At 34.5% G+C, this 13,835-nt stretch overlaps 1 protein-coding gene across 2 annotated transcripts in view; it reads left to right on the top strand.

Annotated features, from left to right (window-relative positions):
- Positions 1 to 13,835, top strand: part of LOC117209715 (glutamate receptor 1) — a 335,559-nt gene that overhangs the window by 232,635 nt on the left and 89,089 nt on the right. For both annotated transcript variants that reach the window (XM_033452010.1, XM_033452011.1), the window contains exons 3-4: positions 1,016 to 1,143; positions 5,575 to 5,704. In XM_033452010.1, the coding sequence (XP_033307901.1) occupies positions 1,016 to 1,143; positions 5,575 to 5,704 (258 nt within the window). The remainder of the gene's footprint in view (positions 1 to 1,015; positions 1,144 to 5,574; positions 5,705 to 13,835) is intronic.

Here is a 13,835-nt window from a genome sequence, read left to right as displayed (position 1 = left end):
CGAGGCAACGAGAAACGCAGCTTGCGAATGAAATTACGCGTGAAATGCCGACGCGGCTCGTTGAACTTTGTCGCATGATTTTCGTGCAATTCGCTTCGTTTACTCGTTCGTTATTCGGTCTGAGAGAGGGTATACCTAAATGGCGGTGATCATTCTTTTATGATAATTGACAAATTATAGCGTAGTACTTTTCTTTTACTACCAATGAAATTAATACTTTTATGATATTGTTTGGCTAGATTTACGTTGCAACATGTCCTATACATTATTCTGGAACAATCGCACGAGTAGTTGTTAAAATTTTACGTCATATAAAATCATGAGAAATTATGCGTAACAATATATCATTTTAATTCCGGGAAATCGTTTAAAGACAATTACAAATAATTTCAAGAAATAATAACACCTAACGATGTTTCTTACAATTACAGAAAGGATTGAAGTTTATAGCTATATCTCTAATATATGATAATTTTCAATTGCATCACTTTGCTATAATTTACAAATCGTTACTGCGATAATCAAGAAAATACCATCCTATCTGTACAAAGTCTTCGATACATATATACATGTGTGTAAGAAATCGAGGAATGGAATTTTGTAGTTATTGATCTCAATTTACATTAATTTTGTGTTGCGTCATTTTTCAATAATTTCCAAGTCGTTACTGCAGTCGCAAAGAAAATTCCATTGCATTCGTCCGAGCTTTTAAACATTCATAATACCTATGTGTATAATAGAAATGAAAAAATAGAGATTTATAGTTAGCAGTTTATAAAATAAAATATACATTTATAGTTATCGTCTGTCATTTATATTAATTTTCAAATTCCATCCCTCTTCGATCATTTTTAAGTCGATACTAGTATGGTAAATGAAATTTTGCACGTGAAATATTAAATACATCGAGTGGAATTAAAATAAAAAATATTAATTACATTTCTTTTGATCGTTATAAATTAATAATCGATGGATGTAGAAATTTTAACGAATCGCATGTGCGTGTTTGTTGCAGTCTGCAGTCAGTTTAGCAGAGGGGTGTTTTCCATGCTGGGTGCCGTGAGTCCGGATTCATTCGACACCCTCCATTCTTATAGCAACACGTTTCAGATGCCTTTCGTGACGCCCTGGTTTCCCGAGAAGGTAAATAGCTTTCCCAGCCTGGCTAAATAAAAACTTATAATATCGCCGAAGGGAAAAACGCACCGATATTTATTCTTATCTTACCCACCCCTACGTCTCTGCTTATTTTCACTTATCGGCCTTCGACGCTTATTTTTATCGCTTTTCTCGAAGCTCAGCTGCATCGATAAAAAACTAACGCGAGCTTACGTTCAGCAAGTTTTATTAGCGAAAACGTCTTTCTTGCAACGTATAATTTGATCAGGATTTCCGATGAAAATGGAAGCGTTCTTTTTACAAGTAAACACCGGAGACAGGGTAAATTGATAGATTAAATTCTCAGATTTAAATTACAATCTGGATTAATTTTTTGTTGAACGATTACTTTTTAATCTGTTAAACTCCCTTCGTTATCGACTCTTTAATACGAAAGTGGATTCGAAATATATCTCCAATCCGGAGTATTCTATCCCTATAATGCAAAGTATTTCTAACTTATTTGGGAATCAAAATTCTTTTTCTTCGATCGTATAGAAATACCTACGTATCAAAAAACCACAGATAAAAGTTATTTTTTGAATTTTGTCACTTATGGCTTCCAGACTCGATTAAACAAACAATCGACCAATTATACAAATTGATCAGTTTATTTTTAGTGAACTGAACTACAAACAAAAAAAAAATAAAATTAAAAAACGTTCCATCGCAAAAGGCAAAAAATATAATTCACTGATTACCAAAGAACAAACATGTGAGACACCACTGTGTCAAAGGAAAACGAAAGATACCTCTCATTTCAAATCACCAACAATCTCAACAACTTAATTCAACTCAGTCCGTAATTTAATCGGCTAGTAGAAACTGTCCACCTTCCCAGGCAACCTTGTCAAACTTTTCCGTAACTACCATACGTACATAGGTATATTCGTCGTCAGTTGACGCGCGCCATATTCTTAGAAATTGCTGCGGGTTTATCCTCGAAGCGGTTATCCAGCATTCAGTCAAACTAATTTTGCTTTCGTTTCTCTTTCCTCTGATACCTGGCGTAAACAAACGTATAGACATTACCGTGTACGAGGAAATTCGAATGAAAATCGATAGAGATTCATCGTGGTGGTCGATAATTATCAGTTTGCGGACAGAGCTTGCTCGATCGACGTACAACCGCTTTACATACACTTTCCTATACCTACCATAGCTTCATCCATAAATACATAAATATGTATGGAGTGTATACAAACATATTACAATTTGAATTTCGAAATGAATTGGTCCAGTCGAAAATTTATTCGCCACGTCGAATTGCAAACGGTGGGTGCATTTATCGGGTGGCGGCGTGGTAACGCCACTTGCAAAACTGATATCGTACGTCCATATTGGATGAATGGCTACCTCGTATATTCCAGCCAGGATATAAGTGTGCGTTTTTATCCAGCCGTGTTTCGATACGTATGTACGTGCAGGGTAAGCACGCATGAGCACGCAACACGATCCGCACAACGAATGTCCATGTCGTTTAAATGCTAATCGCGTGGTAATGCTAATTCGAAGCCCTCTCTTCTTTTTTCTTCTTCCTATCTATGCTTCCCACACCACATTTCCCTTTCCCTACAGCGACTGGTCAATTACGGTTCGCGAGGAGGAAACGACCATTTATATAAGAGCAGATCTTTTACAATCTCTACCGATCCATGCGGTACAGTGGCTCATGAAAGTATTTGGACGTTCGTCATGGAAAACTTTTACGTGTACATTGTGGACGTTATATAAAATATTTCGAAATTTTCTTGCCAATGTAATGAGACACGACTGTCACGATTAAATTGGTAAATTTTGAAACCAATCTGAAATAATGGAATGTAATCTGCGGAATGGAATGGAATGTAATAATGAAATGAAATCTGAATGTACATATAAAAGCTACAAGATGTGAAGATGTAAACGTATATTTAGTGAAAAATTAGTATATAGCATGAATAGCTAATTATGACAAGTATTAGATACGATCCTACTGAATATCGAGGTTGATTAATGTACAGGGTGGTTGGTAACTGGTGGTACAAGCGGAAACGGGGTGATCCTACGCGAAAAAAGAAGTCGAAAATAATTTTTATTAATTTATATTAATAAAATAATTTATATTTAATAAAATATAATAAAATGTTATAAAATAATAATTTATATTAATAAAATAATTTATTAATTTATATTTCTATTAATATTTATATTAATTTAATATTAAAAATTTTTTTTTTTGTTTTAATTTTTCCATCGAGACAACGATCTACAGTGAGATCCGTTATAACGAGACGCGATAAAGTGCACGCGTACCGAGCGAAAATTCAAAGTCGATTTTCTCGAAAACAAAGCCTCGAACGAAAAATTTTTATTCTATATTTTCGACTTCTTTTTTCGCGTAGAATCACCCCCTTTCCGCTTGTACCACCAGTTACCAACCATCCTGTATAATGGACAATCGGGTATTTAAATACATTTGTAATTTCTGAATTGAAATATAAATCGTTCAGAAGCAGCGTTGATCAACTCAGGCAATTAAGAAATACAGAGAAATAATGATGTTACAAAACACTATTTTTTAAATCTGTCTTAAAATTTACTATTATTGTAGTTATGTCATTCTCTCGTGATTAATGAACTTGCGCAAGTAAGTAATTTGTTTCTTGTCGGTCAAATATCAATCATGTATTTATGTAATGAAATTAGAAAATTAATGAAAAGTGGAGTCGATTAATTTACACCTTTTATCAGGTTCATATAGAGTATACTTGTACTAAGTACCTTATATATGGACTTTCAGATTTGTTTCAAACTTTATCAACATAAACACGACAATCGAGTCTTATAACGATGTTAATGAAAATTCAAAATGTTTCACATAATACGCATGATACATTCATAAAAGGTATCTACTAGTGTTCGAATACTTCCGTGAACATTTGTACAATGCTAGTTTCTCCTGGCATCTTACAGAATGCGACGTGTTCCTTGTTATTGCTATATTTCTTCCTCCTTTTTCTGTCTCTTCGTAAGGGATTATTCTGTTACAGCAGATATTGGATGACGGAAAGTTGCTTCTGTAGTTAGCTCAGGAAACTTTAATGGCTAGCTATGGTCATTTTTACCGAGAGAAATCCCAAAGTGTTACCCTAATTTTTTTATGAGACTTCGTGACATGGTAGAGCTTGAAAAACTGAAACTAATGGCACACGGTTTTTGACAGTGGATTTTTTAATAGTTTATAAGATACGTAAGAGTAAATGACGGTTTTGTAACTGTTCCATCGGATGAAATTTCATTAAAAAATCATCTTGGAACTTCTCTTTGTCAATTGTGGGACGGCTTACGAAAAAAAGACTTTAAGTTACTAAATCTTATAAAAACCTACACCGTTTGTTACGTTTTTAAGTTATTTATGATTTTTAATGATTAAAAGTCATTGTGTTGTTTGAAATATATCTTTCCAAGAAGTATTTTTTAATTAGATGTACGTACAATTTAAAGTTTCGACAAAGATTTATACGATTATTCAGAGGTATCTGGATACACACGTGTTTTTTGACGAAATGTATTTTAATTTACAAAATTACAGATGAAACGTACTGTCACGACTTTTATCTTCATAATTATCATATCACGTACAAGTGAATTAAATGGATTTCTGAAAACTAATATTTAATAATAAAACTAACATTTGCAATTGTCAAACCTATTACGATTACAATGTTTCTTAATTGTCAATTTTGTAAATTTTTAAATTGAAAGCCAGATAAAAAAAGGTTTTTCTAACTTGACAGTAAGACTTTCGATATTGATGGAAGCAGTAATACTTAAATGATAAATATATATAGTAAGCAGTAGAATATATTTCTATTTATTAAAATGTAATATAATTTTAACTTATAGTGTACCACGAGTCCATAAAGAGATAGTAAGTTCCAATTCTGTTCATTGATTCCCGATCAGCTATAATCTTCGTTTCTTTTCAAATACTTCAAATACTATTCTATAAATTAATATTATTACAAATCGACTTATCATAAAGCGTCCAGATACTTACGAACTTTCGTATGTGAAAAAGTTCCTTCTTCCTGAATGCAAAAGAAAGCACCAACGATCCCAAACGAAAGCGTAATTCGCTTAAATCGGCTGGTTACTTCGCAAGGGAGAAAGAAAGCTGGGGAAACGGTCCGATATTACGTAGCAAGGAGCTTTGGAACTGACCAACATTCGCGCCACGGTACAGCATCGTAAATATTTACGGTTACATTTACACCGGCGGTGTTTCCGTCCTCGTCGTGTTCGCTCGGAAAAACGGCGCCGTTCAACGGTTCACCACGCGTCCCCGCAGTTTTCGGTTCTGTTCGTCCCCCCGACCGAATAAAATCTGAAAGTCGAAAGCGTAAACGTGAATGTCCGCCCTACGTGTTTCAGGTTCTGACACCGTCCTCAGGTCTCTTGGATTTCGCCATAAGCATGCGTCCGGATTATCATCGCGCTATCATCGACACGGTGCGATATTACGGCTGGAAGAAAATCATCTACCTCTACGACTCCCACGATGGTAAGTCGCCGACCTTTCTCATGCATTTCTCATTTTACAACGTGCCCCTATAGGCCACACAGAGATCTTGCTCCTTGCGTTGTATACGGATGTTTCTATTTTTATTTCACTCGCTAAGGATCCGGTCCCCGGTGACCGTGGTTCGGTCGATATAGCGAAAAATCGACAACGTTCGTCCGTCTAACGTATGCATCGTAATCGCAGAATGGTAATGGACGCGTTGGGAAACGAGAATTTCTTCATTCTTCTGGCTCTATCGTGAGACGTGTTTAAATCTGCTGCGTTTTTTGGATTGTCGTTAACAAATTTCTTAAGACCGAGGGAAAGATGAAAGGATCGTTGCCGATCTACGTGATTTCGCCTCTTGAGCACATGCTGAAGTTTCTTTTGAAGTGCTGGAAATATTTTTATTTGTTAAAAGTAAGAGTGAGATTAGAACACAAAAATTCGAGGATCAGATGGGTTGAATCGTGGCGGTGGATTATGTTGTACGTTAGTTGTACGTGTTTAGTTCGAGTTTGAAGTCTTAGATTTGTACTAAGTGGAATAGTATCAAATAGTATCATGTGTTTGTAAGTTTGATTAAGCTGACTGTGTTTCTTGTTACGCAGTACTCTTTTAATTTCTGTTATCAATTGGATGTTGACGACATTTGACATATAATTCGTATTCACAATTTAAATGGGTATCGACAAAGTAAATAATAAATAAACTACGAATGTTTATTTCAATCATTTATATTGATGTGCGAAAGTATATTGCACATCAATATAATTGCAAAAGTATGCAGAATATTCAGAAGTATAGAAGTACGTGTTGCAGTATGCAATTACAAGAGATGAAACAAATATTTAATTAAGTTTCGTCCCTTGGGGTTTTTTCTACAAGTATAAATTTATATAAATATCCGCAGTATTTTTCTGGTTTCAACCACTGGACACTCTAAGTCTTCAAAGACACTTCCAAGCCTTCAAAGGAAGCGTAAAGGAAAGCAAAAATATGGAAGTTCGAGCACTTGTGAATTTAAATATTCTGAAAGATATCCCCACGGTTCTGGAATTAAAATATTTGAATGATGTTTTGAAATTTTCGAAACGTCGTAGGGCAGCCAGAAAATCATAATAAATTAAACAGGTTTGGATAAGTTTCTTTGAAGTTTCTGGAAGTATATAGTTGCACATATATGTACATGTATATGTATATAATTTAAAGTTAAGTTAGGATGAACAAATAAATTTATTAAATCCGTTTTTATGCAGTTTAAATGAAAATTAATTTCTCTTACTTTTGTTAGACGTTATCTTGTTATAAGTTTTGCTACACATAAATTCTAAAATAACGTATTTGGCCACATAGGAAATCAGAAGAAACTTCAAGAACGTTATCATTCCAAACAAAATAATTCGACATTTCCTATTTCATGTAAATCGAAGGTTCCTTCACAGAATTTAAAATTGCGATTTATTCATAGAAAGAGAGTTACAATTTGCATGTATAATCACCGCACTATATGTGATAAAAATAAATGAAGGTTAATCTCTTCCTCGTTTGTTACGTTTCTTATCCTTATATCTCTAATGTCAAACGAATAAGTCACGAATAAATTTGACGAAAACTGAAATGTTTATTACTGCCGTGAATATCAGATGGCCGGGGCCGATCTTCAACGCTTGCACGGAAAGGAAATACATTTGCATGCTTAACTACGACACTGTGTTAATTTTAATTTCATACCGACACGGTCTAGTAGTTCGTAGAAATGAAATTTTTCATCTCCATCGTGATTCCGTATGCAAACGAAAATGTGGGCGACATTGAGTCTCGACGAGCGTGCTAGAAACCATGACACAGTATAATCTGTGGTATTTTTCACCGTTTACGCGACCTAATATTCTCGCAAGGAGTACGCATGTATAAATATCGAACCGATATAAAAATTCTCCAATGACATTGAGCTCTAATTATTTCACTATTCAAAGTGAAAACGTTTAATGGAAACCTTGCGATGCTATTTTCATCAAGGATACCAATCCCCCCCCCCCCCAATAATCTCGCGCGTAACTGATAATAATTGCTACTTACAACGTTCGCGTACTATTTTATTAATAGTTAAAATGAAATCTTGTAAGATAAATTGAATAAGTACAAATGACTAGTTTTCATAATGCTATCAATGCTGAAGAAACGATATGTATGAGATCAGTCTCTAGATAATATACATATGTGACTGTAAAAATGAAAAAAGATAAAGATTATCGTATCTATTGAATTATCTATTGTTTTCTAATCCAATGTCTCGATAATTTTTACAGCTAAAAAATTCTACCAAATGTCCAAGTTGGACAAATTGTGAATGTGAAATATTAAATAAAAAAAAAAAATAAAAAAAAATCTGATAATTTTTAGATTCCTCTACAAGAAAAATGAAGAACTCGGCGCAGAATATTCTATTTCGATTTTAATGTGCTCTATTGTGTTGTGTTTCTTGAACTAAATGAAAATTATTATTCGCATGAAACATAGAAAATGGAGTAGATCTAATAATCTCCAACTATTGTATTACATCGAGCATTGTTACAATGAAGCGAAAAACCTTTTTCTATTTATTATTATCGATCATTTCTGTATCATTGTACTAGCATTTGTAATCTTTCAAATTGCTAATTATTAATTCCGATACTCGTCGATTCGATTTTACTTGAGAGATTCGAACTACGATCTAAGAGACAACGTTGCTTATGGAATTACTTAATAGTTTACTGCAGTTTAATTTATTTCAAAGTCACTTTAATATTCTTCCTGGACGATCCATAAAACAATCACTTTAGACAGAACGCAAGACGTGCAATTATTCGACAAGGAAAATGTAAAATCGCGAAATGTAAAAACAATCGCAGTTTTACCAACACCGGTTGCCACGTTATGCTTGAAATGCAATTGTGTTGCACGAGATTACTGTCTGTAGGTTCGAGGAAATAATTTGGCCTCGAAGGTCGAATCAGGTGAATACTTACGCGCACTCAAGGCGACGTTTTTCCTCTTACTTTCGCCATTTGCGTAAGCCGTTGATATCGCGATTTTGTTACGGCGTAATTCCTCTATAATGATCATATCTCTCTATCAACATATACATCAACCTCCATATTAACGATTTCGCGTATTTTCAACGACGTAGTTAAAAGTTTCGCGAATTCGCCATGTACACGATATTTGGCGTCAATGTACGGACTTACGACGTTCGAAGGTTGGAAAATTTCTCTCAGCGCGTGGCAGTAAATAAGTAGCATAATTGTTTAATAAATTGACATTTATCAATGCCGAGGGATTGCAACGAATACTAAAACATTGCTATTGAAATTATAATAAAATACTTGATAAAGTATTCGGATGTATTTAAGCCACTGTGTCAGATATTAATAATTACTGTAATCATTACAATTAATAAAAATACTTATCGTAATTTATAACATACTATTGGAAATTTATCTGCATTTTACGTTTTACATATCGTATATCTTACATACGTATACGTATATTACATACATATACTATATAACATCGATCAGGAAGGAGTACTTTTATAATACATTTTGATTCTTTGTGATTTACAACGTGAAAATTGTTTCTACTTTTCACCAATAATGGGGAAATAAATTATTTAAATACCAATTATACCACTCGATTACCACTAATAAATCAACAGGCAAATTGTTTTCCATGTTTTCTCACTGATTATTACATCTCCTCGACGAGTTTCTAACCCGATTACCTTCGAATGATGGCAATCGCGTGTAATCACAAGATTTGCCTTTAAATCTTATACAACCGGCGCGACGCTTCGTCCAATACTCTTTATTACTTCTATTCATGCTTGATTCCAGATAATACGAATAATGGAGCGCGCCCTATGATCGTCTCGATTAAAACTGTCAACATTCGTTCGGCCAACGAGTAATTATTCTTAATGCCACTTATATGGTCTTAAATTTATCAAATTATACCATATTTACATGAATTATCACACATATAAGATGGATCAAGAAAAAATAAATTAATTGTTTTCTATAGAGTTCTTGAAGACATCTATTCCGATTTTCTTCTAAACTAACGAATGGAGCAAGGGAAATAATTTTAAATATTTTTAACAGTGAATAAATAATTTTCAACCTAAAACACGGTTACAATTATGTCTTTGTCATTATTGTCTTGAAAAAGACAGGTTTAGTTATAACACGGTAATTGCAAAGAGTAAAAAAAAAGAACGTTTCACGTAAATGTTATTAATCCTTGGTGTATAAATTATTTAATCGTCAGTTGTCTGATTTTTTCTACCTATTACACGAAAAATAATTTCAGATAAATTACACGAGTATGATATGTAGGTAATTTACTAATTACGTATAATAGAATCTTGTCAAAATTATTTACGAACGAAATGAAACTTACATTGCTGTACGATGAAATTTTCAACACGTGTATAACTGACACGAATCTACGAACCGTATTGTTTAAATTTTCGTTACAAGCTTAGATTTCAATTATTCTCAAACATGATCTTTACTGCTTTCTTCTTACGACCAATCTCAATTTTTCCAAATCTTTTTCACACACCAAACAATAAACTAATCCTTTTAACTGCTCAGAAAAATTCAATTTTAAGAAAGTTATTTTGTTTTAAAGGATATTGGAATATTAACGTGGCCGTCTGTATATGAACAAATTCACGTGTGTATAATTAAATGGTTTAGGATGAAACGGACGATCTCGAGGAAGGAATCACCACGAGAGCGCTCTAATCCTTGCAGGCGATCGAAACGTTAACTCTTGTGAAGGGGGCGAGAATTTAATTACTTAATGAAGCTAGTGGAACGGTCGTTCAACCGAAACTATTAATCACCAACTGCCTGCCTCGTGACCGTTCCGTGCCTTACCGGTTTCCGTTTCGTTATAACTCGGTCACGCGCCCGTTGTGCTAAATTATTTAGGATTCCCAGCAATTGCTCTTCTTCCACCATCGAACGATAAGAACGGCCATCGCGCAAACCCCACTGGGGTTTAATTACCGAATGCAAATGTAAATATACTTTAGGGACCATCGCGTGGCCTTTGTACGCAATGGTTTCTCTCTCTCTCTCTCTCTCTCTCTCTCTGTCTGTCTCTCTCTCTCTCTCTGTCTGTTTGTATGGCGGACGTCCTTTGCAGTTCGCCCTTTACCCTCGATTTCAGGTTGCATAACGTTGTACGATGCGATCTTACCCGATTAGTGCTACAATGTTAACAGAAAGAGGTAACAGCAGGAAATTGTATACGTGAATTGGGAAGCTTTAGCCTAGATTTATTGCTCCTTTATGCGTCTAGTGTAACGTTTTTTTTCCAACTATCTGTTTACCGAGTAATAGGTCTGGATTAACGATTTGGGATATGTAAATGTCGTAAATTAGGGGCGGGTTAACTGTTTGCGATTCTACGTCTAATTGCGGTATAATCCTGCGAATTTGTTAATATAATGTAGTTAGCATAGGGACGAATGAATGGTAATTACAAAATAATGATAAGACTTATTAACTGTATACATTGGGAAGAGAATTTTACTGTGTTTATTATATTAGGTCTATAATGACATCTTCGAAAGACAATATAATTTTTTTCTTAAAATATATATATTATTTATAGTTAGTGAATATATGATTTATGGATATGGTATTTTTTCAATCTGTATATATAAAATATGTGCGTGTATTTGTTTGAGTTATAACTTAATTTTGAGTATAAGAGGAAACTGTATAATGTGAAAAAGTAAGTTTGTTGCTCGGGACAATGTTTAGTACTTTAATCCGCTATAGAAGAAATAATATTCGATTTAACTGTATTCCTTGTAATGTGTATTTTACGTTTTAATTAAACATCGACAAAGAAAATTACGAGTTTTGCGATCGCAATTGCTACGAACAAAACACGTTATACAGTATGCAGTATAATAATTAAAAATGGGCACACGTATATTCCCAGTTTACCTTTTTAACAAAAGTATCTAATTGTTTATGTTATTCCGTAAAATATGAAAATACAGCTTAATTATGAACAACTTTCAAAAACAGGTTAATGAGCGCGACCTACTCGGAATAAAATATCAAATTTAACTGGGATTACCAATTGTTTATGCAATATCGTTGAAATTTCACTTTCAGATGTTTAACGATTTTATTAGCATAGATTATCGCGAATCGTTACATTCTCGCGTGCAGTTAACAGCTTTCAGAAATGTTCCCATTTCGTATTTTTTCCATTCAAATGAGATACTAATATGCATATATCTAAGTACATGCAGTGCAACAATCGATAAATCGATCTAATCGAGTGTTTAATAATATTCACGATCTCACTTACGACAAGCTTGCTCAATCAAATTGATTTGCACGTTTCTCTTATTCCGTGCAAACTAGTGACTTATTGCTATCACGGACGCGTGACTAGCACGTCCTATACGCTAATATTGAACGATTGTTTAAAATATTCCACGTTTATTAGATAATGATATAAAATTGGATAAAACATTTCAATGAATCATTTACATTTAACGCAGACAAAACGTTTAAAAATAAATTCCTTATCGCAAAATTCCTACTTAGCTCGTAGGATTTCTTGCAATTGTTTTTCTTTATTTCTTTTCCTTATAAATGTCCAGGTCCTCAAGAAATTCTTCGAAGGATAAAGTCTATTCCTTATAACTCCTAACTAAAAAAATTTTAATAAACAGAATCTTTCCTTCAAAATTCCCATCTGGTCCAAACAAATCCTTTTCGCAGAATTCTCAATTCGCGCAAAATACGTTTATTAATTTATCACAGAGGAATTTCCCGGACATATCTATCAACATTCATCTCCACTACAACCGCGACTCGATTTATACAAATTTCTTTGCAGCTATCGCAATTGTCAAACATACCACTTGGATGCCCATTCACCCTGCCAAAGCAACAGAACCACGTCTCAAAGGCTGTCTCAGAGTGTTTGGAAATGCATTTCTGCTTGGTCAGTTTCGCGTCACGAGTTTCGCTTTTTCTTATTGGAACCGCCTTCTGACTCGGCGAGGCTTCCCATTTCTTTTCGTCTTGACAGGTATCGTCCTTGTATCACCAAATTTTTTAAAGGTTACGACACCGTTGCAAGTCTTTGCATCTTCAACGTAAAAATCTTATCGTAGTTGTCGATACAAAAAATCCCAAACATTTCCTTGTAACTCCGTTACTGTAAAACCGTCGTAAGAAATTTCCCACTATTTTCTGGTTTCGGCAAGTTTCGAACGTTTGCTAATTTACGAAACTCGTTCCTGTCGTGGTCTAACCGTCAGGAATTGGTGCGTTCAAGGCCATCGAGTTAGAGAACCCTTGGTTACGCTCGGTCCGCTTTTTCTCTTCGCTTTGTTCAAGACGAAGGAACGTGTTTGGAAAGGATCAGAAAGAGTACAAACAGCGTTCGCGATCCATGCAGAAATACTTCGTGCTCCGTGTGTTGTACAAATTTCGTAAACTAATACCCTGACAATTTTATTTCGCCTGGCAAATGGCGTTGATCTGTCGGGATTAAACAGTGAGTTTAAATATCTGTTGGACTGATTATTTCGACAGAGTCGTTCAGATCGATATCAATACGGTTTTTCATCATCCGTGAACAGAAGAGAAGTGCATTTCCATCGAACGAAACGGAGAAACACGGAAAAACACGTGTTTCGTATTTGCCACATCAAATACGCGATTCGAATAAAAGTTTATTTCTCCTACTGCTTCGTTGTACCATTTCGGTATAATTACATGCGAAACTTGTGTAAATATCTTTTTTTCCTGGATGCAGAAGCGCGTTAAATAATAGCCGGAAATGAATGATGCGCGTTGTGATTCGATCATAATGGGAATATTAATTCAATTAAAATAACAGCGAGGCTGGCCAGTTGTTTGACTATCATATCGTTGGAGATATATAGTAGAAGCGCAAGGGAAACGAGAGGAAATCAATCAACACGGGGAAAACATGTAACAACGATTCCCATATTCGATGTTCGTATTTCCCATTTTATATCGATAGTAAAATTGCACGGGTGTTCGAGCTTTAATAACTTTTGCTCGAACGGAAT

Source organism: Bombus bifarius, unplaced genomic scaffold (genome assembly GCF_011952205.1).
Source record: "Bombus bifarius isolate JDL3187 unplaced genomic scaffold, Bbif_JDL3187 scf7180000008193, whole genome shotgun sequence".
Taxonomy (NCBI): domain Eukaryota; kingdom Metazoa; phylum Arthropoda; class Insecta; order Hymenoptera; family Apidae; genus Bombus; species Bombus bifarius.
Note: the sequence above shows the minus strand (reverse complement) of the source record. Positions and strands in the feature narration are given on the sequence as shown.